Source organism: Sminthopsis crassicaudata, chromosome 3, assembly GCF_048593235.1.
Source record: "Sminthopsis crassicaudata isolate SCR6 chromosome 3, ASM4859323v1, whole genome shotgun sequence".
Lineage (NCBI taxonomy): Eukaryota > Metazoa > Chordata > Mammalia > Dasyuromorphia > Dasyuridae > Sminthopsis > Sminthopsis crassicaudata.
Window position 1 is genome coordinate 156,409,002 of NC_133619.1, and position 27,386 is coordinate 156,436,387.

Consider the following 27,386-nt stretch of genomic DNA (forward strand, 5'->3'; position numbering starts at 1 on the left):
CAGAGACTCGAGTTCGCGCGCACCTATCCTGGGGCCCTGTCCTGTTCCCCTCCAGAACTCAGCGGCTGAGGACCTGGGTTTCCGTCCCGAAAGCCGCCTTCGCTGCTTCCAGAATGTCGAAGCTCAATTCTAGCCTTTAGAGGATCGACAGATGGCCCGAAATTAATCCAGCCAATGTCACGTCAAAATGACTCGCTGGGAATCTTCAAAGGCTCTCTTAGGACTTCACTTTGCCAGAAGACCAAGTACCCGGAAGGGCCCTCGGGCTTCATCTCCTACCTAAGGAGGTAGGTTCCGAGACACTCTCTTCTTTCCGGTTTCCTCTCCCCACCCAGCGGTAGGCATGGAAACGTTCTGGATGACGTAACACGTCGACGCGTGTCGCTCTTTGCTTGCGTAACCGCCAGCGATTGGCTGTTCCGGCGACGCGGTCCCGCCTCTTGGCGGCGTCGCAGTCTCGCGCTCTGCCCCGCGCGCCCCTGCATGGAAGGGACTGGCTGGCCAGCCGGGGGCCTCGTACTTCCCGCCTCCTCTCTCCGCCCCCTTCCCCAGCCGCAGGGTGTCCTCGAGCTCCACCGCGCGCCGCCTGGCAGTTTGCCTTGTCCTCGTCCTCGCACCTCCCATCCATGGCCACCGCCGCGACCGAGGAGCCGTTCCCCTTTCACGGGCTTCTCCCGAAAAAGGAGACTGGGGCCGCCTCGTTTCTCGCCCGCTACCCGGAGTACGATGGGCGAGGGGTGCTCATCGCCGTATTGGACACCGGGGTAGACCCGGGGGCGCAGGGCATGCAGGTGAGGGAGCATCGGAGGCCGCAGCCCCGGGGATGGGGACGCTGGAGGCTCGGCGCTACGAGGAGAGGGGCTGTCGGGGAATTGGAGACGGGAACGCGGCCTCTCCGGCGCAGGCGAGGCTGCTGGGGTCGCTGCCGCTGTGTGCGGAAGGAGGGGAGGACTAGATCGCGCGCAGAGCCGAGGGTGGGGACTGGCCCTCGCGCGCGTGCCGTGGGCTCGGGGGCGGGGGGGGGCGGGGGGGATGTCCGGGGCTCTTGGGAGAAGAAGGGGGAGAGGAGGGCCGGAGGGTGCACTTCAAATAGACAATAGCGTTGTGGCGGGCCCTGCAGGTTCTTGTTGACTTGTGCCCAAGGGCTACCACTTCTCTTTGCTTGGTGACCCTCTCTGGCCTGAACCCTTTGGATAGCATGAGTAATCTGGGTTTCTATTTTTTCTGTGCCCGATTACTGGGAAAGGGGAGGATCGTTTTGAATGGGTAATCCAGGTGAAGACTATATTTTTGAAGAACCTGGTTTTTATTAGTGTGGCTTCGAATGGGGTGAGGGTGGAGTTGCATTTATTATAAAAATGAGATTTCCACTAAGTTATCTTTAGTGGAGGCTGTCAGCTTCCGGGAAGTTCCCTAGGTGTAGTTTTGTCCTTTTTTTTTTTTTTTTTTTTTTTTTTTTAATCATGATCTAGTGCTTTCCTTTTTTTCTATGGTCTATTTTGAATCTGTATTGCATAAGATAAAATGGCGAAATAAAATGAAAGTACCACAAATTGTACTCTCTATTACTTGAGTCAGGTTTTAGTTATTGTTTAAATGTGGGGAAGAAGTTAAGTTTTAAATAATTGTTTAAAAAGTTTATTAAACCAATTGATAAGTCTTTAGAGAAAAGGTAGAAATTCCAGTGAAAGAATTTCTCATATTTATTATAGTTACAAACATTCTGACTTTTAAAAGGCATTTAAAGTATACAGATAGTTCTGGGATTTGCTGATCAGTAACACTATTAAGATAAAAATTTGGGCTTTGGGATAGCTAGCTTTCTTTACTTAAGATCCACTGGGAAAAGAACGGACTTTTAACCCCCTTACAAGAACTGATTAAATATGCTCTAATTGATTATTCTATTACTTGGCATTCCCTCCAAACGCATTTTTGCTACTTTATATCGTTTACTTTTTTGTTTCAAAGATATTATGTGAACTCAACTAGTTCTTAAGGGGACTGTACACTAATACTTTTGTATCAGCTGTTAAATATGCTGTCAGGTTGGGTGATTTGTAGTACTTAAAAAATCTTGCTGAAATGTAGTCCAGAATTTTTTTTTTTTTTTTTTTTGGTAAATGGATTTGTAACTAGATATTGTTCCTTCGACGATTTTCTAGCGTTTTGATCTGGTACCCTTGGTAAGAGTAAAGAGTGAAAGTTTAGGTAGTAAACAGCATTCTTAGTCTTAGCTCTTGGATATGCAGCTCTTTATGAGCTTCTTCACTAGGAAGCAATGTGGCTTGTTGGACAACACACCTGACCAGGAATTTGAACACCTGAGTTCTAATGCAACCTGATATACTTAGTAGCAGTGTGACCCTGGACAAGTAAATTAATCTCAGTTTCCTCTTTTGTAAAATAAGGTGAATATCTCTTACCTCACAATTGTGATTAGGATAAATGAACTATTGTTTTTAAAGTGCTTTGCAATCCTTAAAGCTCTGTTTTTAGAAACAAAGAATTCTAAAACTTTACTTTTTATGTGATTTCTGCTATTTTGTGGTCTCAGATCTTTAAGGTGTAAGGATTTTATTTTTGAGGTCCCTTCCAGTTCTAAGCCTGTACAATCCTGTGATCCTAATGATTCTCGAAGTATAATGGTAGGAGTTACTGTTAATATCTAAGAGTCCTGAAGATCTTTGCAAGGTCTGTTAAAGGATTTAGTATTTTACAATTGCCTTAACACTAACTTAAAAAACAAACAATAAACTTCAGAAATCACTTCCTTAGTATTCTCATTGAGAATTTGAGTCTTCACAATAGCTTTCATAAGTTTTATATGAAAGGCTAATAAAGTTATAGGACAAGCCTATAATTTGTCCTATAAGTGTATCAAAAAGCTTAAGAAATGAAAATCTTTAGAAGCCACTATAATAGAGTATTTTTTTTAACTCCTTAGAATGTAAAGCCCTCCAGGGCAAAGAATTGAATTTTTTTAAACTTTATATCTCCATACAATTCTTTACACTTTGTAAGTGCATAATAAATGTTTATTGAGGTAAATTAATATAAAAAGTACTTGTCCATCAAATTTTTCTTTTTCCTCCCATAAAACAACAATATTATTTTCATCCCTAGGATTGCTTTGAAAATTAATTAGAGGTAAGGATTAAATTATATGTGAGCCTTTAAAGTGCTCAAGAATAATAGTATTACATAATCACTTATTTTTTAGTAGAATTTATTGACAGAGACTGTAGCTTTTAAACATATCCTCAGTTTCAGTTCTCATTGGATTATATGCTAGATATATTAACATAATTAATAAATAATAACCTGATAGATAACATGATTAAATCAAATGAAAATCTAGACCTGCATCTTCTAGGAACATTCATGTTGTGATATTTAAAGACCCGTCAAGGAAAATTACGTCAGTAAGTAAAAAATATATATAAAGTAATTTCTGGGGCTAGCATCAGGCTAGGCATCCTACAGAAACAACATTGGAGGAAAGTAGGGATTCTGGTATGTAAAGGGGGGAGTGCATATCTTTGAGTTAGGAGGAATCCACTGAAATTTATTGATCAGAATGTGATATGGTCAGGATTGTGCAGTTTGGCAGCTCTGGTGTGGATTGGAGAGCAAAGAGGCAAGAGAGCAATTAGGCTAAGTCTAAGGTGACAGGGACCTAACTAGTACAGTAGCTTGTGAGTGGAAAGAAGGAAGAGGTAAGAAATGTTATGGAGATTGTCAAGCCAGACTTGGCAGCTGATTTGGAATAGAAGGGTTCAGAATGGTGACCTGAGGATCACAAAGGTTGCAGACCTTTGTTACTAGAACTCAACAGATAAAAATGGACTTTACAAAGGAAATGGTTTGGTAGGGAAAGATAATGAATTCTGTTTTGGTCCTGTTGAGTTTGAGATGTCTTAAAATGTCAAATAGGGAATTCACAATGTATTATTAAAGTAGATTTCAGGAGATTGGGTCTAGCTATAAAAATCTGGTAGTAATCTATATGTATTATTCATGTAGATTTCGGGAGATTGGATCTAGCTATAAAAATCTGGTAGTAATCTATGTAGGTTATAGTTGAATCCATGAGACTTGATAAAATCATCTTCAAAAGAAGTTTGAGTAATTTGCACTAAGTTGTCTTCCAAATATGGAAATTTTGCTATTTAGATATTTTTAAAGCTTTTTTTTTTTTTTTTTTTTTTTTTTTTTTTGCTTCTAAATTGAAAGTATAAAGAAATATATCGCATTGGAAAATATTAGAGAATAGGCAAGGAAGTAGTATATTCAGGAATATCAAAAAGGACAAATTGGGGACAAAGAATCTTAAGTATTACCTGTCTGAGACCAGATTTAAACTCAGGTCTTTCTGACTAAAGGGCTGGTGCTCTATCCACTACACCAACTAGCTGCCCTAATTTTCTATCATTTTTAGGAAGAAAGGGAAAAGTAGAACAATTGAAGAAAGGAAATGAAATACAAATTTTTAATCAAGTGTTTGAATACTTACCATAAATTGTTTGGCTTTTAAAATGCTTCATAATCTGATTGCTTCCAACCTTTCTAATCTTGCAATTTAGTCTCTTCCACTTACAATTCAGTGACATTGACCTTCTTGCTGCTCCTCATAAAGTTCATTCCATCTCTTGACTGGGCATTTTCATTGGTGTCTCTCCAAGCTTAGAATTCTCTTTTTATTTTGATCTCTGGCTTCTCTGACTTCCTTTTGTAAGAAGCCTTTAGGAATTTCCCTAAATGTTACTTCCATCCCTCTATGATTATGAATAACTTCTTGACAGCAGGATTTTTTTTTTTCCCCCTTTCCTTGTGTATCCAGGATTTACAGTATCTGGCACATAGTAGGTCCTGTTTGATAGATGATTGTTGACTAGATTTGATAATCCTTTCGAGAAGACATATGCATAAATAGCTAAATACAAAATCATACACAAAACCAATTCTATGTGCTGAAAATGTTAGCCTTTAGAAGCCAGGAAGAATAATAAATTATTAAAAGCTTCCCAGACAAAGTAGAGCCAGAATTAGGTAGGATTTAGATAGAGGAACAGAGATTATATTCCAGAATTGGGGAAGACTAGTATTCTAAGATAAGGAAGAGAAAGTGGCACATTTTTGGAACTGAGACCATCTTGATTAGAAAGCAAGGTGTGTACAGAGAAACAGAAGGTAGATTAGGTAGAGAGAGATCCATTGTGACAAGATTTAATATCTTAATTTTAGAAAATTCTAGATGAGTCTTAGAAAAGAAAAAAAGTTTTGCCTTTTGAGTGTTTGAGAGTCACTGATAACTGCTTGTCATTAATTGATAATCATGTGACAAGTTATTTTTTTCCAAGTTTTGCAAGAATTTTTGAGATTTTGTATTTAGTGTGGTGCTTTTTTAAAAGTTGGAAGTAAAACCTTCCAAATAAATATAGCAACTTGAGAGAAAGTCTTTAAAAAGAAAAAAAAAAAAAACACTTTTAAAAAAACTTGCCAGTGTTAAAGTGGAAAGAAAATTAGTGTTGGAGTTAGAAGATAAAGTTTAAAATTTTACCTATCACTTGTTTTGTATTTTTGCCTAAGTCTGAACTTTCAATTCTAAATCTAGGATTTTTGTGAAAATGTGACCTTTTTCTTTGACAGATATTAAAAACTTGTAACAGGATTCAACATCGATTTAGGGGGGAAAACAATAGCACCTGACTTGGAGGGGGGAAACGCCTTGAAGCAAGGTCCTGAGTAGTGAAAACAGATAACACAAAATGTAGGTACTAGAGCTTAAGTGCTTGCTTGATTCAAAGGAAGACCTCTCAAGCCAAGAGCTAATTTATAGTTTAAACATAATTTTAAACAAGGTTTTTGGAATATTAAAATTCAGAAGTTCATTATATAATCTATGTTCTTAGATAATGAATTAGAAAATGTAAAAACTACTTTCAACTTATCAAAGCAAATAAGTCAACTCTTAAATCTAAGTCACCTAGGGAAATGAATCCACTTATAGCAAGTTAGATTACCCATAACTTTTCAGGAATTCCTTTATTTGCATAGTAGCAAATAGTTATGTAACTTGAACACTACTGTGAAATTAATATAACTATTTGACATATGAGGAAAGAAGCTCAGAGAGATTAAATGATTTTCCCCTATGGCCAAAAAGACTTCAGATTCTCCTGGCTTGCATGTTGATACTCTGCACACACTACCAGTATTACCTCTGATACTAAGATATACCCATGAGCATTTGCAATGAAATTCTTGCATAAATAAAGACTATGTGGGAAAAGAACCACTGAAACAAACTTTATTCACACTACTGCTTGTAAGGTTTTCTTCTTAGAAATACATCTGGCACTGGATAGGACTGTCTATGACTGATAAGACAAAGAATGATAAGCATTTAAAAAAATGTTGTGGGAACTCCCTTTTCTACATTTTTCTACATGTAAAGCAAGCAAATAATTTTTACCATGTTCATTTAGCATGTGCTCTAACTGTATCCATCTGAATTTCTTGGAAGCTATTACATCTTAGGTGCAACTCCCCTCCCCCCATTACCATTCCATTCAAAGCCTACGAATATAAAAATTTATAATGGTGGCATGCTGTGTATAGAGTAGATAATATTTCCTCTGATTTATTAATATTTTTCTTTCAGCTGGGTCTGGTTGCAATAATATGATTATTGTGGAATGTTACTGTTTTCATTCACCAAGCATAGTATACAATCTCTGTGCCATTCAATTATTAACTCAGACAATCTCTGAAACATGACTTAAAAAAAAAACAAGTGTCTGGAGAGGACTGTCTAATACTCCCTCCACCATAAGGAACTTCCTATCAACAATGGTTTAGATGACATCCTCTTCCCCACCCAATTTAGAGGGAATTGTCTTCAGGATAAAGAGGATTTCCTTCATCCAGTCATTGGTTGAGACTGTTCCTCTAGCATCCCAGGTTCTCAGATTGAAACTCAGATCACGTTTTCTCCTAGACCCAATGGGTAAATGTATTTGTAGCTATCCTTTATTGCATTGTCTCTGTGGGGGAAACTCTATTCTTAACTTCAAACAGGAATTGAGACACAAATTTTTAGAAAGTAACCTTTTTGTAGGTTGAGGGCCAATATGGATAGCGAATCTTAATTCAAATATATCCCTCAATAGATAATGTTGTTTTTGAACCAATCCATTATATCCTTAATAAACGATTCATTCTCTTTCATCCCATCTTTCTCTTTTTTTAAAAGTAGTATTTTGTTTTTCTAATTACAAAGACAATGTTTAACATTCATTTTTATAAAACAAATTCTCTCTTCCTTTCTTCAGTAAAGCAGTAAATACTTCAGTAAAGACAGTAAGCAAATTCATATAGGTATTTCCATTTTAGTTATATTATAAAAGGACAAAGAAAAAGATTGAAAAAAAATTATTGGGTCCTGTCTTTCATATTATACTAGTTCAGAGTCTTACTGTTTCCATGCAGTAAACCTATTCAGTAATATTTTTATGATTATTGAATCATAGAAAAATCATAAAAATTTGGGTTTGTTGGGTCTTTTTTACTTAATACCGGGTTTTTTTTTTAAAGTTGATTTATAAGAATCCTGGTTCCTTGAATTGTTTTCTCGTTATATGATATCTTAAGTATGGAATATAGTAATTTCTCCACTAAAAGCTTGAATTCATAAAAATTATTTTTTGTTTTTCAGATTACTACTGATGGGAAACCTAAAATCATTGATATCATAGATACAACAGGAAGTGGAGATGTGAATACTTCTACAATAGTAGAATCAAAAGATGGGGAAATTGTTGGACTTTCAGGAAGAACTCTTAAGGTAATACTTATTACTTCTTCATGTTATATTTTTAGTGTCCTTATAATATCACTTGGAATCTTTGGAATGATGGTGATGATAGCATTTTTATAACGTTTTAAAAGTTTGTAAAATGCTTTGCAAATGTCATTTTATCATCATAACCACCTTGGGAAGATAGGTGCCATTATTATCTCCATTTTATAAGTAAGGAAACTAAAGCAGAGGTTGTGACTTGCCCAGTTCGGGAAAGACAACATGAAGAAAAGTAGTACTTGAACAGGGTATTAAAGGAAGTTAGGGATTCTGTATAGAAATGGGGGAGTGGGGGGGAGTTAACAGGCATAGAAGGTGGCCAGTGCAAAGATAGGAAGAGAGTAAATGTTGCATTGTATGGGAAGAATCGAAAGAAATCTAGTTTTGCTAAACTGGGGATGGGGAATAACAAAGTCAAATTGGAAAAATAAGTTCTGAAGGGCTTCAGAAACAACAGAGAAGTTTATATTTTTTTCCTAGAGACAATTAGATTTTGGCATCTGGGTGGAGGACAGATTGAAGTTAGTACAAGACAATTAGGGTATTGGCAGGAGTCAAGGTGTAAGTGGTGATGAGGGTCTGAATTATAAACTAGTAGGTGTGAGAGTAAAGAGGGAGGAGTTGAATATAATATAACCTGTGGATATAGTAATAGCAAGATTGCATTACCGATTGGATCCATGGAAAGAGAATGAGAAGTCTAAGATAATATTACAAGTCTGAGAGATGAATATAGTAACTTAGAGATTGAAGGATTTAAAAGAGAAGGGGAAAAAGTTAAGCAAATTTAGCACCAGAAAATTCTGGCATTTTTCTATTGTTTGCCACCATTATTTCCTCTCAAGAAAAGAGGAAATCACTTTTTTTTTTTTTTTCCAAGCAATGTGCTGCACTTTTCACTTTCCTCTAGTCAGCCATATTATTCATTTAGGATTTTCATAAGTTGTATTACTCATAAGTTAATGTTCTTAACTTCTTGAGCCAAGAGTAATCTTTACAGTTTTTTGTTTTTAACATAATCAATTACTACTTGATAATTGATCTTAGATTCTCTGAGGTCCCTTTTAACTGTAGCTCTTTCTGTCTTTAATGTGTTTATTTGTTAAATGATTTTCTTGCATATAATAATTTTGAAACAGCAAACCGAAGAATAAGAAAGTTGTTAAATGTAGAGAAAATGACATGTAACACTAAAGGGGAAGAAAGGTATTAGGAAAAGACTAAACCATATTCATTATTTTAAGAATTCAAGAAAATTTAGGGGGTAGCTTTTATAAAGTAATGAAATTGATTCCACAAATAACATTGATTTAACTTAATACCCAAAGAATACAAGGCATGTATCTACCCCATTACCATTCTGTGAACTAGCTTTGATGTGCTTCTGAAAAGTTGTACATGGGTAGTTTACTCTATCTAGAACTGGTTCCAGATAGCACAAAAATTTTGGGATTTTTGCAACTTCATATGACATATCAAAAAGAGATCTGTAGTATTTTCAAGTGGTAAGCAAATCATAAATACCTTTGAATACACTATTTATGAATAAATCAGGTAGAGTTGAAATTTGGAGACTTTTTGATGTCAGTATCTGAACTTAGATGTTAATTATTCATCCTACTTGTCTTTTTATGTCTTTCCTTCTCTCTGTGAAAGACGATGTCTAACCAGGTTGTTGTCACATTAGGATCAGATTTGTCATTATCATAACATTCTTTCTAATCTCAATTTTCAGAATAGTGTGTAATTTAAGGGAGAACATTTAATGAAAGAACAAATTATTTCATTTTTACCCCCTTTAGATTCCAACGAATTGGATAAATCCTTCAGGCAAATACCATATTGGTATAAAAAATGGTTATGACTTCTATCCTAAGGCTCTTAAAGAGAGGATGCAGGTAATGTATTTTACTTGTCATTTGTATTAAAAGTTAATGCCAATGAAGGCTGTATTTACTCTCCTTTTTTACTCTGATGAATCTATATAGTCTCATTAACATTGGTATTTCTGCTTTCTTTAGAGTGCCAACCACTGTTGCTGTTAGGCTTCTCTAAGAATTAAGGGTCTATGCCAGACTAGTTGAAAGCCATCTTTTTAGGAACTATATTTTCTTTTTTCTACTTGCTGTCTGATTTAGTCCTCCTTACTTGTAGCTACTTGTGATTTTCCTTCCTTCTTGACCTTTCTCACTAGTTCTAACCTTCATGAACTTAGTCTGCTACTCTTGGAAAAATTATTTTAAAATTGGTGTTATAAGGAGTACGTTATTAGTAGAAGTAGAGGAATAGGAAATGGCCATGAAAGGGAACTTAGTATGCCTGTATTCTAATTCTTTAATTCCAGTTTAATTTGGAGTCATTTACTAAATAAAAACTACATGTATGCAAGCTTTAAGACAGTTCACTCTGTCTTTTGTAACCTTTATTTAAAAATTGTATTTTAAAAATTAATGAACCCAAATTTTCAGTGGCATATTTAATTGCACATTAATCCTAAGATTATCTTGATGTAGTGATTAGAGATTTAAGTTTAGTCAAAAAGGGATAGATTATTGTGTAGAGTAGGCTTTTCTTAACTAATAAGATCCCTTTTACATTTAAAATTCCATTTGATATTCAAAAGTAAAATTTAAGTATCTTTTTTTTTTAACTGCATAAATAATTGCATCTGTTGCTAGGTGGTTTTTGTTTTGTTTTGTTCAGATAAGACACCATGTATTAGCAGAATTGAAGCTTAGTTAATACTAACTAACTCTTAGTGGAAAAAGTTGGTAGTAAATGGCAGGTATTTTCGTCTATATTCAACTATTTTATAAAGTCAAAGTAGTTTTTTAAAATCAGTATAAGTTTAAAGTTACTGAAAAATTCAAATGCTAAATGCTATTTTTTATTACATTGCTTGTGGTTCATTAGCTATCAATTATTATAAATGGTTATAGCTTAAGCTTTTAATGAAAACTACAGTTTCCTCTTTTACTATTTTTATTTTGAAATGGCATGGCAGCACTTTGGTTTGGAAAGTAGCAAATTTTGATTTGAAATAGTTGGAATTGTGGTAGTTGAATAAAAATAGGAGATTCAGTTTCTTAAACATTGTGCCACAAATCTTTTTATTATTCTTTTATTCAATTCATAGTCTTCTAACTTTATTACATTTTGTTTATGTTAATTGTATAAGGTATCCAAATACCTTATAGAGCAATAAGATTTGCAAGTAAAATTATTTAAAATAATAAAAAACATATTGTAAAATATTCAGGTAATTTCTTTGTTTTTCAGAAAGAACGTAAGGAGAAAATTTGGGACCCTGTTCATAGAGTTGCACTTGCAGAAGCTTGTAGGAAACAAGAAGAGTTTGATGCTGTTAACAGTTCTTCTTCTCAAGTTGGTGCTAATAGTTTAAATAAAAATATTGGTAAAGAATATGTTTCCTTAGGGAATGAAAATTCTATTTTTAGAAATTTTTCTTGAAAAGCAGGTGGTTTTTTTTTTTTTTTTTTTTTTTTTTTTTTTTTTTTTTTTGATGATTTGAAATACCATTCCTCTTAAAGTTGACATGGATTCTATATCTTAAACTGGCTAAATATGGTCTTTGACTATATACAAAACTTTAGTTTAAAAGTGGGTTCTTGTTTCATTTCATTTGTATCTTAGTAACAAAAAAAAATTCTACCACTTTTTCATTGATAGGATAATAATTTTAAATAATGGAATATTAAGCATTATTAAAGGACAAGACTAAAACAGTGAATTTGACACACTTGAGAATCATTTCTCATTAATCATTAGAATAGATATTTTTTGAACACTTAGGACAATACCAATTTCTGCTAATTGAATACTACTACTACTATTATTACTACTACTACTACTACTGCTACTTCTACTAATTGAAAAAATTAATCCCTTATATGAAAATATAGTTATAGTGTATAACAGTTGTTTTTTTAGTGAGCTCAATTTCTTTGTCATTTTACCTTTACAGTAATTCTGAGTTAAATATAGAAAGCAAATTCATTCTTAATTTTTTAATCACTTATAAATAAAAATATGATATTTATGTAACAAACTTGAAAGTATTGTGCACTTTTATTCATTATATTTTTCATGTAGTTTCATCCTCAAAATAATTTTCACACTTTCTGTCTATGCAGAGAATCACTTAAATTTCTCTCAGCTCAATTTAACCTTTTTTTTTCTCCAGATTTTATTTTGAAATCTCACTTTCTAACTCTGTAAAAGACCTAATTACCACTCAATGTTTTGATTAATCATAGGAATGTTATATGTGCATTGCTGAATGCTCTAGATTAAAAAAAGTTTTTTGTAATAGAAATGATGACTATTAGCCATTTGTTACATATTTATTATTTCAAATCTTTTAAAAACATTCTGGATTTATGCATGATTTGATTAATCATAGGAATATTATATGTGCATTGCTGAATGCTCTAGATTAAGAAAAGCTTTTTGTAATAGAAATGATGACTGCTATTAGCCATTTGTTACATATTTATTATTTCAAATCTTTTAAAAACATTCTGGGTTTATGCATGATTTCAAAACTCTAAAATAGATATTTATTTAATCCAATAAATACTGTTTTTTTCTTTATCCTATTAAAGTAAAAAGAAAACCTGGGGTTTCTATAACTGGTTACCTAAGGAAGTTGATTTTTTTTTTCCCCCCTACATCTTTAATAACCTATGTAATATGAGCTGGTGGATTAAGTAATATGAGTTCTTTTATAAACAGTTCTTAAAATAGCTTATAAAACTGATTAGAGAGCCCTTGTTGCTGTTTATTTTATTAACTGCTATACGAATAAGAGAATATACATATTCTTATCATAAGGTTTGAGATTTTAATTTACCACTAACTCATTAGATGGAATCATAATTTAGGGTAGGAAAATAAAACTGATTTTTGTTTTTCTGGATTAAAGTTCATACAAAAAAGTATAAAAATCTTGTATTTATGTAGATTATATTGATAAGTGGAGTAGAAGTATATATTTCAGTTTTTAGAAGCAAAAATGTGCCCCAAATTTGTATGTTTGTGTTATCTTTTTTAGTTAAGTAAATTAATCAAGGAGGAGCTTCAAAGTCAAGTAGAACTGTTAAATTCTTTTGAGAAAAAATATAGTGACCCTGGCCCTGTATATGACTGCATAGTTTGGCATGATGGTGAAACTTGGAGGTAAACACATTTTATGTGTCTTACATATTATTTTTAAAAGTGTTTAAATATAGTCTAGAGCAAAATTAAATCATATAAAGTCACCTGATAATTGTCTTATGTAACAGTAATTCTGCTGACCCTGAACCATGTGAAATCAAAGTTGATATTTATTTTTGTATGAAGCATTTGGAAAGATTGCATGCTTAGTTGTACAGTGTGTCCCAAAACTCTTAGTGCATGCACTAAGACTTTTGCACTGTTCCTTTGGGAACTACATTTTTAAAGAAGTATATTTCACTGTTTGTCACAGATATGCTAATTTGTATTTTAAATGAATATTTTGAAATTTTAATTGTTTTAAATGTAGTTTTTAAAAAAGAAACTGTTATGAATATTTAACTGAAATTAATTGGTTCCACATAGTTACTTCATTACAAATGAAAGAAGCCATAGTAATTTAAGAAAAAAAAAAATCTTAACAATAAAATCTTAAACTGGGTTTTTCTAGAGATATAGGACAATGCAGTGTTTTAATGGTAATACATTCTGTTTCTGCCCTACCCTACTTCCTAGGTCCCTAGATATTTGGGGATTCTTGTGTAGTAGGATAGGGGAATGAAGAATTCCATTGATGTGGTACTATTATCCTGTACAATAGGGTTCACACACAGTGTCTCTCTCTCTCTCTCTCTCTCTCTCTCTCTCTCTCTCTCTCTCTCTCTCTCTCTCTCTCTTTTCCTCCTTACTAACAAGCTATACTAATCCACTATTTTTATTTGAGGCAGGACCTTGCCCCAAGTTGGAATAAGGTGGGAATCCAATAGTACCTACTAGTTATTTTCTGATTGGTTTGAGTATTGAAAGCTCAAAGGAAGAGGGGAATTATGTAGGTGAAATGTGGTATTGGGCTGAAGCAGAATGTATGATGGAAAATAGTATGAAATAAAGTTGAAAAGTAGAGTTGGGATCATTTTTTTTTTTTTTTTTTTTTTTTTTTTTTTTTAGCCCCTGTAGGTGTTAGGCAGCCATTGAAGCTTTTTTTTTTTTTTTTTTTTTTGAGCAGGGGAATATGTTTAAACTTATACATTAGAAAAGATTATTTCAGCTGTTTGACAGATGAACTAGTTATGTGCTCAGAAGGCCAATTACTAAGTAATATTCCAAGGACTTTAGTTAGACTAGCATGAATGGAAAAGAGATGGTATAAGTAGAATCATCAAGACTTGATAAATTATTGGATATGAAGGATAAGGAAGATAACTTTTAAGAATGTCTCTTGGGAAGGTGGTGATAGCATCAGCAGATATTGATAGATTATAAAGAAGGATGGGTTTAAAGGGAAAGATGAGTTTGGTTTTGGGACATACTGGTTTTGAGGTACGAGAGGGACATGCAGGTAGATAATACAAATTTGAGTTCAGGAAGCTGCACAAGGCTGATATAAAATGATCATCACTAACAGTTATTTTAAGTTTGTAGAGTGCTTTGTGCACATTTCATTTGAGGCTCACATTAATCTCATTTGATAGATAATATCTCATTTGAAATGAGATCTCAGATGAGAAAACTGAGGCTCAATCTTAATAATTTGCCCATGCTCACTTAGTTAACAATGCATTTAAAGCAGTGGTCCTCACACTTTAAATAGGGGGCCAGTTCACTGTCCCTCAGACTATTGGAAGGCTGGACTATAGTAAAAACAAACTCACACTCTGTCTTTTTCCCTCAGCCCATTTGCCATAACCCGGTGGGCCGAATAAATGTCCTCAGCAGGCCACATCTGGCCCTCGGGCCATAGTTTGAGAACCCCTGATTTAAAGTGTCAAGAGGCAGAACTTTAACCTAGGTTGGGCTGATTCTTCTCTACTGTCTTTTTGCTGATGGCTCAATCATAGGTTTATAGGCTTTTAGTGAGGTGAATCAATCCTTTCATTTTAAATAGCACTAAAGATTTAGGCAACAAAATATGATTTCTTTTATGCTAATAGTTGTTATTTGATTATCTGGTTACTCTTTTCTTAAAGTCCTTTGAATGAAGAGGTAAAAATTTGGCATTTGCTTTTGTATGTATTAAAGCAGGGCTTCTTAGTCTTTTCCATTTTTGACTTCTTTTTTTACCTGAGAAATTTTTTACAAGACCCTGGGTATATAAAACAGATATACAAATCAAATATTTATTTATAAAAATCATAAAGAAATTGGTATACATATAAATTTACCATTTATTAAAGATGAAAGCAAATTTGCATTCTAATGAGACAGATGTGCTTATTTATTTTTACATAAAGAATTAAATCTTGACAAAAAGTTTGGTACCTTTTTCTCTTGCCAAATTTTTCATGACCCTAACGTGGAGTCAAAACTATGGTTTAAGAAGCTTTGTGTTAGTGATAACTATGGTAGATTGTTGTCCTTAAAGAATAGAGATTATGAGAATTTCAGAAATATAAATTTATATGAAGAAAGTGGGCAGAGATAAAGAGAGATTGTATAGTTGGTGACACAGTTGTCTGTAAAATGGAAATTTGGATATTAATTAGTCCTTTTTTCAATTCACAGAGCCTGCATTGATTCAAATGAAGGTGGAGACTTAAGTAACAGTACTGTATTGAGAAACTATAAAGAAGCCCAGGAATATGGTTCTTTTGGCACAGCTGAGATGTTGAATTACTCTGTTAATATATATGATGATGGAAACCTACTTTCTATTGTGACAAGTGGAGGTATTTCTTCTCTAATCCATGTAGCTAATAAATGTTGAAGTATCTTAAAGCTAAGGATCAACATATCCAAATCCTAAATTTGTAACGGATTTAGAAGTTTCTAGCCTTCTCATTTCAGCTAATTAGTGGAACTAAACTTCATGCTTTCTGATTCCCAGCCTATAATAAAAGTGTCACCATTTTAATATGTTTAAAAAGAAAATAGTGAAACTATATATACTTAAGTATTGACATAAATACCAAATTTTAAATGTGTTTCCACCTTTGAATGTACTTTACTTTTTGGTCAGCTTATTTTCTTAGCTACAAGGAATCGAGGTATCCATATACTCATCAGATATCTATGGTTAAAAGTTTGCTTGTTATAATATATATTTGTTATTTATTGTTGTAGAGATATTTCTGTCGGGAAAATTGACAGTGCAGATCAGCAAATGTTCTGCAATTTGATTGCAAAAGGGTGCCTGGATCATTGAAAGATCTAAAAGCGTTGGCCTTAGTTAAATGGCCACCTAGCTACTGTATTCCAGAGGAAGATTTGAATTTCAGTCTTCCTGATTTGAGGTTGACTTTTGGTACTATCATGTTCTTTTTCTGTTAGATGACTTAGGGGAGCAAAAATCATCACAACTCATAGTTATTAATGATTCTTCCCTGGAATACTGCTTTTCTCTTCATCCCCTGCCCTACCCATCATTTGAAATTTTTGTTGGTCAGGTACTTTAAAAAATTGGTTTTAATATCAAAAGGTTAAGAAAATTGATAAAGCTTTCAAATGGGTCACATTGTATTCCCGCTTTGAAAGTCAAGAGAAAAACATAGGGTGTCATAATTTTGTTGGAAAAATTACAACAGAAATTTCAGCACTGATTTATCTCTTTTGTTTTTTTTTAAAGCACATATTGCTATTGTAATGTAAATATTGTTATGAATAAAATAAATTTTAATAATTTTTACTTTCATTTTTTGAATTTAAACCTTTTCTACTGTTTGCTGTGAAATACTGAGTCCTATTTTTCTGGTACCAGTTTACCATTGAATAAGAAAGAACTTTAATAAAATTAGGGTTTAAAGATTATTTTGTACTCTTAAAAAAGTATCGATATATTGTTTTTACTTTTTTTTCTGTTCACCAAACATTTCTTTTAATAAAGAAGCTAAATGAAACATCCTATAGAACCATATCTGGTAGTATTCCCTCACTCATACACATATATTTCATCTCCTGTTTTCATGCACATTATTGGTTTTTCAGTTGCTAACAGTTCAACTTCCTTTTAGTAATTTTTTCATTTACTTTGCTATAGTCATTTTGTATATTATTGGTCTGATTTTACCTGATTTATTTGCTTTTAATCAGTTCATACTCATTTCCATATTTCCTTGAATTCCTTGTAATCATTACTTTTTACACAATCATATTCTATTACATTATATCACCTTTTTAATCATCTGTTCTCCAGACAATTATTCTTCTGTTTTAGTGAGGTGCTTTTTTTCCTTTGAAAGTAAACCATGCTTACATTAATTTTAAAATCTTGCCTATTTACGCCTGTTACACCATAAGCTTTATTGTGTGATTTGTGTGGCTATAGCTGAAGCAATGCTACCTGATGTCACTACTTCTAATAGCAACAAAAGTTTTTAAAAAGGTGAAAAAAACTAGAACAACCTATTGAATGTTGTACTTAGAAACCCAGTGAGTGAATTTGGACTTATCGAATCTGATATTTAATATCTGTGTGAGTTTGAACAAAGCATTTAACTTCAGCTCCTCTTTCCCAAATGCAAAGTAAGGTATTTGAATTACATCTCTAGTCTCAGATCTAAATCCTGCCATTTTATAAATGACAATAAAATTTTATACTTTACCACTGCTCATGACAGATTTCTGCCTTTGTAGGAAGTTTAAAAAAGTGCATTGATGAATAGTTTTCTTTGCCGGTTCACACTACACATTTTCCTTCCTGATTGATCTTAGCCTATAGTTATATTTCTTTTGTCTAAATTTATATATCATTTGATCTGTCATGTAAGTTAACTTTTAAATAGATATTGTTGGGATTATTATGAATCTTAAATTCATAATACTAATACATAATACTAAATTCACTACTAATCTAGTCTTTAATAAAAAAGGCCTTTAATAAATCTTAATTGCACATCATTTGGGAATTTTGGAATATAATGCAAGGAAATGATGCAATTCTAGGCCCAGGGTAGTTGTATGATGAATTAAATTAGAAAATTGTTTTAATGCTCTTGAGTTAATGACATGAATTAGGTACTAGAAAAACCATATGCCAAGTTCAGAAAAATGTTATCCTCATTTAGTAATTTTAAGTTAAAAGATTTTTTCATTTTAATAATTATAGATGTGTAAATTAAACTGTCAAAAGCATCATTATAAAAATTTATTTACTAATATACAGCATTTCTTTTCTTATTCATAGGAGCTCATGGGACACATGTAGCTAGTATAGCTGCTGGATACTTTCCTCAAGACCCGGAACGAAATGGTATAGCTCCTGGTGCTCAGATTCTTGCAATCAAAATTGGTGATACAAGATTAAGCACTATGGAAACTGGCACAGGTCTTATAAGAGCTGTGAGTATTTAATATATTAATCTAGACCTTGGATATAGAAGTTGGTTGTTTTTTTTTTTTTTTTTACATAGCCTTCTAATTCCTTGTTTACTTGTTGGCTGACTCACCTGTATGTGTCTGATTAGCCCCTCCATCAGGGAATGAAAGAAAAATAAAATTCAAACCCCACAATTTGAACTGAGTCTCAGTTTCATGTAATTTATCATTACATTAAACTATCAAGAATTTAAGGCTTTTTTATATAATAGATGGATCTCTTCTATAAATTACATAGACTAACATTTTTTAAAATGTCTTGTAAAAAATTGTTATGTTTGTTCTGAATTCAAAACCTGTAGTTTGTTGGGTTTTTTTTGTTTGTTTGGTTTTTTTAGTCACATAATCCTAGAGCTGTAACACAGTGTGGATCTCTTTCTCCGGAATCACCCTACAGTAGTTATCTAGCCTTTGCTTGAATAGTTTAAATAGCTATGAACTTCTTAGGTCTATTCTATTCCTTCTAACTAATCTAGAGGCCACAAAGTCAAAGTAAAGTTATGGAGCAAGTGGGAGTGAAAGTGATCAAATTCTTCTGTCCTATATTATAATCATGAAGTAATATAGCTAGAAGGACTTTAGAGATCAAATTGACCTTCCTCATCATTTTCCAGATAAGAAATTGAGGCCGTTGGAGATACAGTGACTCGGTCAAGTTCATACAACTGCCATGTCTCTCCCCTTCTAGCTTTTCAAGGATAGACCTTTTTCGGTGTGTGAATACTTCATTTCTTATTTTTTTGTTTGCAGATAAGTAGATATATTTCTGATGTCAAGCACTTAAGAATATACACAAATAATATGATTGGTGATGGAAGATGTAAATGACCGATTTAATTTGATTTGAATGGGGGAGTGTGACTAATGATGAAAGGTGTAAATAACTGAGAAGATGATTTGATTTGAATGAGGAATATATGGCTAAGGAAATGTAGATTGGCACATGGAAATCTGGAAACATGTTTTTATTGCAGGCATGCCATAAGTTTATTATATGGCTTTATTTAAATAATTATTTTTTCTTTGCCAGTTTTCTGTATTCTTAAAGTAATTTTTCAGAAAAGTCTTCTTTCCCATCTTAGAATTTGTAGAACTAACGAGGTCATCATTATAAAAAATTAGCTGTTTAATTTGTGTATGGTGCTAACCATTAAACAAAGTTTAAAAAAAAAAAAAGCATTCTTATATCTGGAAATTAACCTTTAGCAGCCTCAATTGGCTGAAATCTAATTTAAAATAGTTAAGTGAAAAAAGCCATGCCAACAAAATATAACAAATCTGTGCACTTGATTATTTACGAGAAACATGCTAATAATAGCAGGAAGTGAAACTATTGTCTTAAAACAGAAAGTGTATAGAAAAACTGTAAAAAAGAAGCACAATTGCCTGGGCATGTTCATTTTAATGATAAAGAGCCCCAAATCTTTCAGAAGTCTATAATGGTTCTATATATATTTTAGGAAAAAAGATCTTTAATGTTGTTATATATGATAATCTTGAGGTGATATGAAATAGTAAAGTTGTATTCAGCATACTGTTTAAGGTGACAAAAAAATAAATATTGTATTTTAAATTTTCAAGGAAAAATGGTTTAAAATATTTTCACTTTTAAAGGAGTTGGTTTAAGATACTTTGACAATTAACTGATATGATAGATAGGGTAACAATCCCCCAGCAGTGCTAGATAAAGGAGATTTGTATTGAAATAAACTATTTTTAAGCTTTCTTAATGAACTTTATTGGTAGACTAATATCAATTACTGACAGTTTCATTCTTTATAGATATTTCTGATAAGCCAAGTAAGTATGAAAGTTTTTAGTTTAATATTCCTTGTTTACAATTCAAAAGTTTATGGGAATGCTATAACTGAGAAAAAAAGATTAGCAAAATTACATTTTTTTGTGTTCTCTTTCTTTATGTACATCCCCATCCTGGGAAATTGTAGTGACTAGTGAAAAAAAATTGAATAATATTTTTTGAGACTTCTATGTCTTTTAAAATTGTTTTCTGAACTTAATAAAAATTGGAAAAACATTACAGAACATGATTATCCAAACCTTTTTATCTTCAGAATATTAATTTCAGAATATCAGAGAAGTCATTTGATGTGGGGTATTTAATTTGTTTTTTTAATAAGCCGTCTTTATGAGTGATTGTGGACCCCTAAAACTTATTATTTAAATGACCAGCTTTTTTTACTTGCCTTTTAATTGTGTTTCCTTAGGCCATGAAAATCTATAAAGTGGTTTTGGGCCTATACATGTTATCTTTGCAGCTTGCATAGAGCCTGTTATAGTTTGTATTGTGTTGGCATAGAACACAAGGTAGTTTTCTTATGTACTTTAAAATTTCCTTGGTATTCAGGAACTTTTCCTCAGCCCTCATTCTTCTTAACTTTTCTGCAGGCTTTGAAATTTTCACATTTTTCTTCTGTATTCTTTTTTTCACTTTCGTTCCATGACACTAGGATAATATATTAGGATCATAAAATCAGATTGAGCAAGCTACAAGGGATCTCAGAGGTTAAAAGACAGATCTCAAAGTCATAACTAGTCTAATTGGGATCTGAACCATAATCTTCTGATCACACATTCATTCAGTGCTTTCCTCCTGCGTTTCTTCTTCTGAAGCTCAGGCATGCGGGTATTGACTGCTAACTGAACTAATTATCTTTTCTCTCAAACTCTTCCCTAACCCCCCATTAATTCTATAGGAAACATCACCATTCTTGATATAATCTTTATAATGTCATTATCCTTAATTCTTCATTGTCTTTACCTGTCAAATCAATCATTTGCCAAGTTTTATTCCATGTCCAGAATATCTCTTGTATTCTGCCTTTTGTTTTGCTCATCTGGCTGCCACTTTAGTGGCACTTCTTGCCCATCGCTTCTTGACTAGACTTTTCTAAGACTATTAAATAGCCTTTTAATTGGTTGCCCTCTCCTCCAGTCCCTTCCCTACACAATTGCTAAAATACTTTTCCTAAAAGAGACACAAACTGAACTGTTGTAGTCCTGCCTCATATCTTCAGCAAGACACTCTATTTCCTTGCTGAATAAGAGGCCTTAGCCTGACGTTTAAGGCTTTCCTCAGTATGGCTCCAAACTGACTTATTTCACATTATTCTTTTTATCCTGTATAATGCAGTCACATCTGATTCCCCAAGTTTGAAATGTCTGCTACTAACTTCAATTTCCCAAAACTATCTCCCATGGCATTAGATTATGAACTCATTGAGGGCAAAGATTCTTTTGCCTTTCTTTGTATTCTTGTTATTTATTTAGCTCAGTGTTTGGCACATAGTGGGTGATCAATAAATTTTTATTTATTGACTACCTGGAATGTATTTCTCATCTGTCCTTTCCAAGTCCTTATTTTCTGTAGAGATTCTTTTCTTGTGCTACTTTGAAGTTTTCTCTCATTTTTTTCTCTTATGCCTACTAATCACTGTTCTTTATTCAAATATACTTTTGGTTATTTAGCTACATATGGTATTAAATAATTTGTACTTGGCACACTAACCTGGCACCATGCCTACAGATCTTTGGGATAAAATTTTTTATGAAGTAAGCAAAAAGAACTTTAGTGGAGATTTTCATTTTGTTGTTTGTTTTCCTGAACGATTTTTTTTTCTTTTTTAACATATAGTGACTTTGATCCAAAATTCATTTTGTAAAAATGAAATTTTATTGTAAAACTAAATGTTGCCTACAGTAAATTTTTAGAGCCTGAAAAAGGAACATTATGGAAAATCATATGTTTCTGTACCATTTGGTGAAAGAAGAGAACTCTGGCTTCAAGAACTCAAGTCACTTGCCCAAAGGTTAATTAGTGGTGGAATTGAGATTAGAGCACAGTTCTCCTGATTTCTAAAACAGGATTCTTCCCATTATACCACATTGCTCACTATACCATTCCTTTCATTAACATTTCACATTATTTAAACATATGTAACCTTATCTTATATCATGTTAATTAGAATTGAGATCCTCCTGGAATTTCCTAACTTTCCCGCTATTGTATAGTATTTATGTCTAGTGTTTAACTTATAAAAATAAAAGCTCTTTCAGATAGCTGGAAAATTTGAATTATAGTTGTTAATGTAAATGATGAAGTGGTTAAGAAATTTTATTGAAAAGATTTATTTTTAAAAATTAATTATTTTCTCCAAGTTTTTAAAAAATAATTTACATAAAATGCTTCTAGAAGTAAAATCCTTGAAGTTTTTTGATTTAAAAATTTTTTTTCATCTAATTTTTTGATACAATATAATATGATTTTTAGAGCATTGTTTCCAAAACCAATAATTGAGGTTTCTTGAAATGCAGCTGGGTGAATTCTGAAGAGGTCATTGAAACTTGAGCTATAGAATTGTGTGGTGATGGTGGATAAAATGACAAATCTGTAACAAAAATAGAAAGTAAGAATAGAGTAAGCTGAAATTCTTATTCCTTTAAGTTCTATTACAGGAGCACTATTTGGAGGTACAAAGCTCAAAATTGTTTGAGAATAATAGCACCTACAAAATTAATTTATAATCAAATTGTGATTCATGGTTATGAACTGTTTTAAGAATCACTTGTATAGTTTGCATGTTTTATCTGAAACTTTAAATTTTTAAAAATAGCATGAGGTTGGTCTACAGAAAGTACTCTATTCCTCTATTCCTAAGATTAGAATGTAAGCAAAACTCTGAACATTTTTTTTAAACAGATGATAGAAGCCATAAATCATAAATGTGATCTTGTCAATTATAGTTATGGAGAAGCGACCCACTGGCCAAATTCTGGGTGAGTATGAATAAAACTTGACTAATGATTTGTGATCATATCTATAAAACCTTTCTCCCTAACTCCATTTTCTTCTTAAGCTTAGTAGTTTTAATTGCTTGATTTTACGTGTTTTTGGGACGTAACTAGATATCACAGTGAATATAATGCCAGGTCTAAAGTCAAGAAGTTTAATAAACTTCCTGAGTTCAGATCTGGCTTTAGACATTTAACTAGTTGTGTGACCCTGGGCAAGTCACTTAACTCTGTCTCAATCTCTTTATATGCTTCATTTGTAAAAGGAATTAGAGAAGAAAATGGCAAAATATTCCAGTATCTTTTCCAAGAAAACCCCAAATGCAGTCTCTAAGAGTCAGATCCGAATGAAGAACAACTAAACAAGAACAGCAAAATATTACATTAGCATCTTGATACACAAAAATCAAGCAATAAAAACCACTAAGCTTATGAGAAAAGTGGTGTTGAGATAGCCCTCCAAATTTTTAGCATTGACATATAAAAAAGTGAGCCAATAAAATACATGTTAAGTGGTTTTAAAATGCCTAAGTAATATAATAGTGACCATCATATTTTTCAAACATGTAGTACAGCCAACTTTCCTGAACTTGTTAATGATAATACCTAATGCTATCACTGATAATATGATAAGCAGTAACCAGATGATAAGTATTAGATATAGCTCAGTCATTACTTAAATATAGTTTCTGGAACTATGAAGATAAGCCATTAAACTCATCCTTCTTTTATTTAAATAAAATACATATAGGGAAGGCATTAATCAGATCTAAATATAACCTTTGCTGAGAAATCAGTTTGCCCTGCTAATTGTTCATCCTTCATAACTCTTATATCATTTCACTTTTGTATTTGATCTTACTTATGCTCCTAATACCTATTATCTGAATAACTTGTGCTCTTTATTTTTAAGATTATTTATTTACTTGTTTTGTGCCAGTGTTCTTTTATTTACATTAACAACAACTACATCTCCTTAATTTTTAAATTTCATCAGTTTCCCCTTTATTTTGCTCTTGCTCAGGCTTACTATTTTGTAATGTGCTCAAACTCTTCCTCTGTCTTGTAATCCTTTTCATGATGAACCCAATTCTTTGTTTCCCATCATAGCTTTAATTGTAAGAAGGTAGGGTCCTTGCCTCATTTTATCTTTGAATCCCTAGCCTTCAGCATGGCATACTGCACATGGTCAAGCACTTAATAAATTTGAATTTCTTTTTTCTTTTTTCTTCTTTCTAATCTGTGTTCTTCCATCTCTTCTACCGAGATACTTCTCTCAGTTCCCCTCCAGCCCAGCCAAGTTCTGGATGCCATTTTTCCTGCTTCTTTTTTTTTTTTTTTTTTTTCTCTTTATTGTTTTAGGTCATCCCTATAATACTTTTAGTTCTACAATGGGCAGTTCCTGATACAACTTTTTTTTTTTTTTTCCAATCTTCATGTACTTACTACAAAACAGCTTAGTATTTGAGTTCCATAGAAAATGATTTGTGTATTCAAAAGGCTTCTGTCTCTCTTTCAGGAGGATTTGTGAAGTTATTAATGAAGCTGTGTGGAAGCATAATATAATCTATGTTTCAAGTGCTGGGAATAATGGTCCTTGTCTCTCCACAGTAGGTTGTCCAGGTGGAACTACTTCAAGTGTAATAGGTTAGTTCTTTGCTTAAAAAAGCCATTTGTGCATATTTTATTCTAAAATTACTTATTGATACTTATAAGATTCAGTTCAATGTGAGGAATGGCAGCTGGAGTATCTGATCAGGGGTGGGGGAGGAGACCTTTTTTATTGTGATTTTTTTTTTTTTTTTTTTTTTTTAATTGAACTTAATTTGGCTTGCTATTGCACACTCTGAAAACCCAAAGCTGAGAGATATATTGTCAAAGTCCCTTCACCTGCCCATATTCATTTCTATCATCAAGAAGAATTCAAGAAGTCTCTGGGACTTTTTTGTTTTTTTAATTATAGCACACAGCAAAAGTATACAAAATATTAGATCTAATTTTTTTTTCTTTGTTTCTTAAATGAGGAGTTCTCATTTCTATTGGGGAAGACATACAGAAGTTTTTAGTTAGAGTAGTTTTTTAAATAGTAAATGATACATGTATACATTCCACATTTTTCTTGTTATCAAGAGTGACTGGAAAGTTTGAATGTTACCTCAGCCTTTTATATTATTTTGAAAGTGTTCTGTATGAATATAACAATAAACAAAAATAAAGATTATGGTCATTAATTGTAGCTTATTCCATACTCTTTTTTTTTTTTTTCCATCAAAAGACTTTAAAACTCTGAACTTTGGTCCCCCTGATACTTTATTGACACCTTCTCTCTTTATAAGCTAAAGTCACCTATCACACAAATGTTTTATTTTCCTTTGCCTCCTTAAAAATAAATAACTTTTTTCCCCCAAAGATTTTGGGATTTTTGTTACTAAGTGCTATAGGAAAGCTTATTTTGAAAGACTATACATGTATTTGAAAAGTTTAGAATTATAAAAATGTTATTATCAGTTAATTCTTGTCTTATATGTGCTAGGTCTTGGCTTTTCTTTCTTTTTTTTTTTTTTTCCTTGTTTCTAATATTTTATTTAAATAAAATAATTTATTCTCATTTTTCTTTAACCTTTCCATTTTCATTTGGGCTGAATACTAGATAAATCAAGTTGTGCATTTCCAAGTGATATGGATTCAATTTGGAAAGCTTATTTAGTATCAAGACTTCTAGAATCTCCCTATCTAGGTCTTAGCACTTGATATGGCAAAACCTCTTTTATATACTGTGTATATCACTTCAGGGCAGCTATGTGGCATAGTGGATAGAGTGCCAGTCTTGGAGTTAGGAGGACGCATCTGCCTGAATTCAAATCCATTGTCTGAGAAACTTAGTAGCTGTGTGACCCTGGGCAAGTCATTTGATATTTGTCTCAGTTCCTCATCAGTAAAATGAGCTGGAGAAGGACAGGGTAAACTTTTCCAGTGTCTGTTGGGATCATAGAGAGTCAGATATGGCTGAAAAACATCTACTTCTACCTCTTTTTCTACCCCAATAATCTCAAACAAGTAGTATATCTGCGATTCATTTCAGGAATATATCCAATTTGCCTCTCTTACATTAGCCATTGTCCTTGCCTTCAGTTGCATCATTAGGTAAGAATTTTCCTTTTTTAGTCTCCAAATGATTTCATCCCCAGCATTTTGCCAGGTCTTGGAAACTGTCTTGCTTTTCATTCATCCATTCTCTAGTAGCCTAAAATAAATTCACTGACTAGATTTGTAGTGGCTGATGTGTTATTGTTAGCAAATAAATTTCTGTCATCTCTGAGGGTATGCTATGATATTGCTATATTTGCTATCATAATTTAAATATTCAATAATATTTTTAGTTTTCCCAAGAAAAGGTTTTTAGCAAAATTACCTTGTTCTATAGTTTATTCTAGTTTCTAAAATTTTTATGCTGTTTTGTTACCAATTTTATTTCTCTACATACTCTCTCACTTTCTTTTTAACCAAGAAATTAAGTAAAACAAGCCTACAAAACAGACATTTAACAGTACATACAACATTTTTTTTCCTTCCAGTTCATCTCCCTTTTCTGAGAAGATGAAATATCAAGATGGTTAATCCATTCTATGGAAATACAATTTTATTTAGCTGCTACTAAATTAGAGGAATTTTAATTCTGCCATGAAATAAAAAGAATAAGACAATTTTTGGTTGAAAAATCTTTTAGTTATTTGAAGGTTTGGAGTTGACTTAGGGTTGTAAAAACAGAAATCTTGTTTTAAACCTGGCATCATAATCCTGTAACTTTAATAAAGTTTTGAAAGAATTCAGTTTTTTAGCAACTAAGATCTTCTCCTTCAATTTAGATCACCACCAAGAGGTGGCAGCAGAGAATGATTTCAGCATAACTTTTCCTTTGTTCAAGATGGCATCTCTCCCCTTCACTTTCCAGGACTGTGAACACAGTTTTCCAGTGTAACTGTACATTTCTTTTCTTTTTTTCCCCCAGCTAATAAGCATTTGTTTTCTCTATTCCCCTTAATTAAAAAAGAAAATAAAATATGCATAGTCAAGCATAATATCTTAAATTGTTCATATATAGAAATGTATTTTCAGTTTGTATTCCAGCAAAATTCTATAAAAGTAATAACTTTTGAAATATCTA

At 32.7% G+C, this 27,386-nt stretch overlaps 1 protein-coding gene across 4 annotated transcripts in view; it reads left to right on the forward strand.

Annotated features, from left to right (window-relative positions):
- The first annotated feature begins 489 nt into the window (after window positions 1-489).
- TPP2 (tripeptidyl peptidase 2) overlaps window positions 490-27,386 on the forward strand; it is an 81,025-nt gene continuing 54,128 nt past the window's right edge. Inside the window, exons 1-9 of one of the 4 annotated variants that reach the window (XM_074299472.1) lie at window positions 490-791; window positions 7,721-7,849; window positions 9,667-9,762; window positions 11,144-11,248; window positions 12,939-13,063; window positions 15,605-15,768; window positions 18,222-18,376; window positions 23,130-23,206; window positions 24,741-24,868. In XM_074299472.1, coding sequence (XP_074155573.1) covers window positions 627-791; window positions 7,721-7,849; window positions 9,667-9,762; window positions 11,144-11,248; window positions 12,939-13,063; window positions 15,605-15,768; window positions 18,222-18,376; window positions 23,130-23,206; window positions 24,741-24,868 — 1,144 coding nt within the window. In that variant the 5' untranslated portion in view covers window positions 490-626. The remainder of the gene's footprint in view (window positions 792-7,720; window positions 7,850-9,666; window positions 9,763-11,143; window positions 11,249-12,938; window positions 13,064-15,604; window positions 15,769-18,221; window positions 18,377-23,129; window positions 23,207-24,740; window positions 24,869-27,386) is intronic. The other 3 variants (XR_012487811.1, XR_012487812.1, XM_074299471.1) reach the window with 3 other exon arrangements.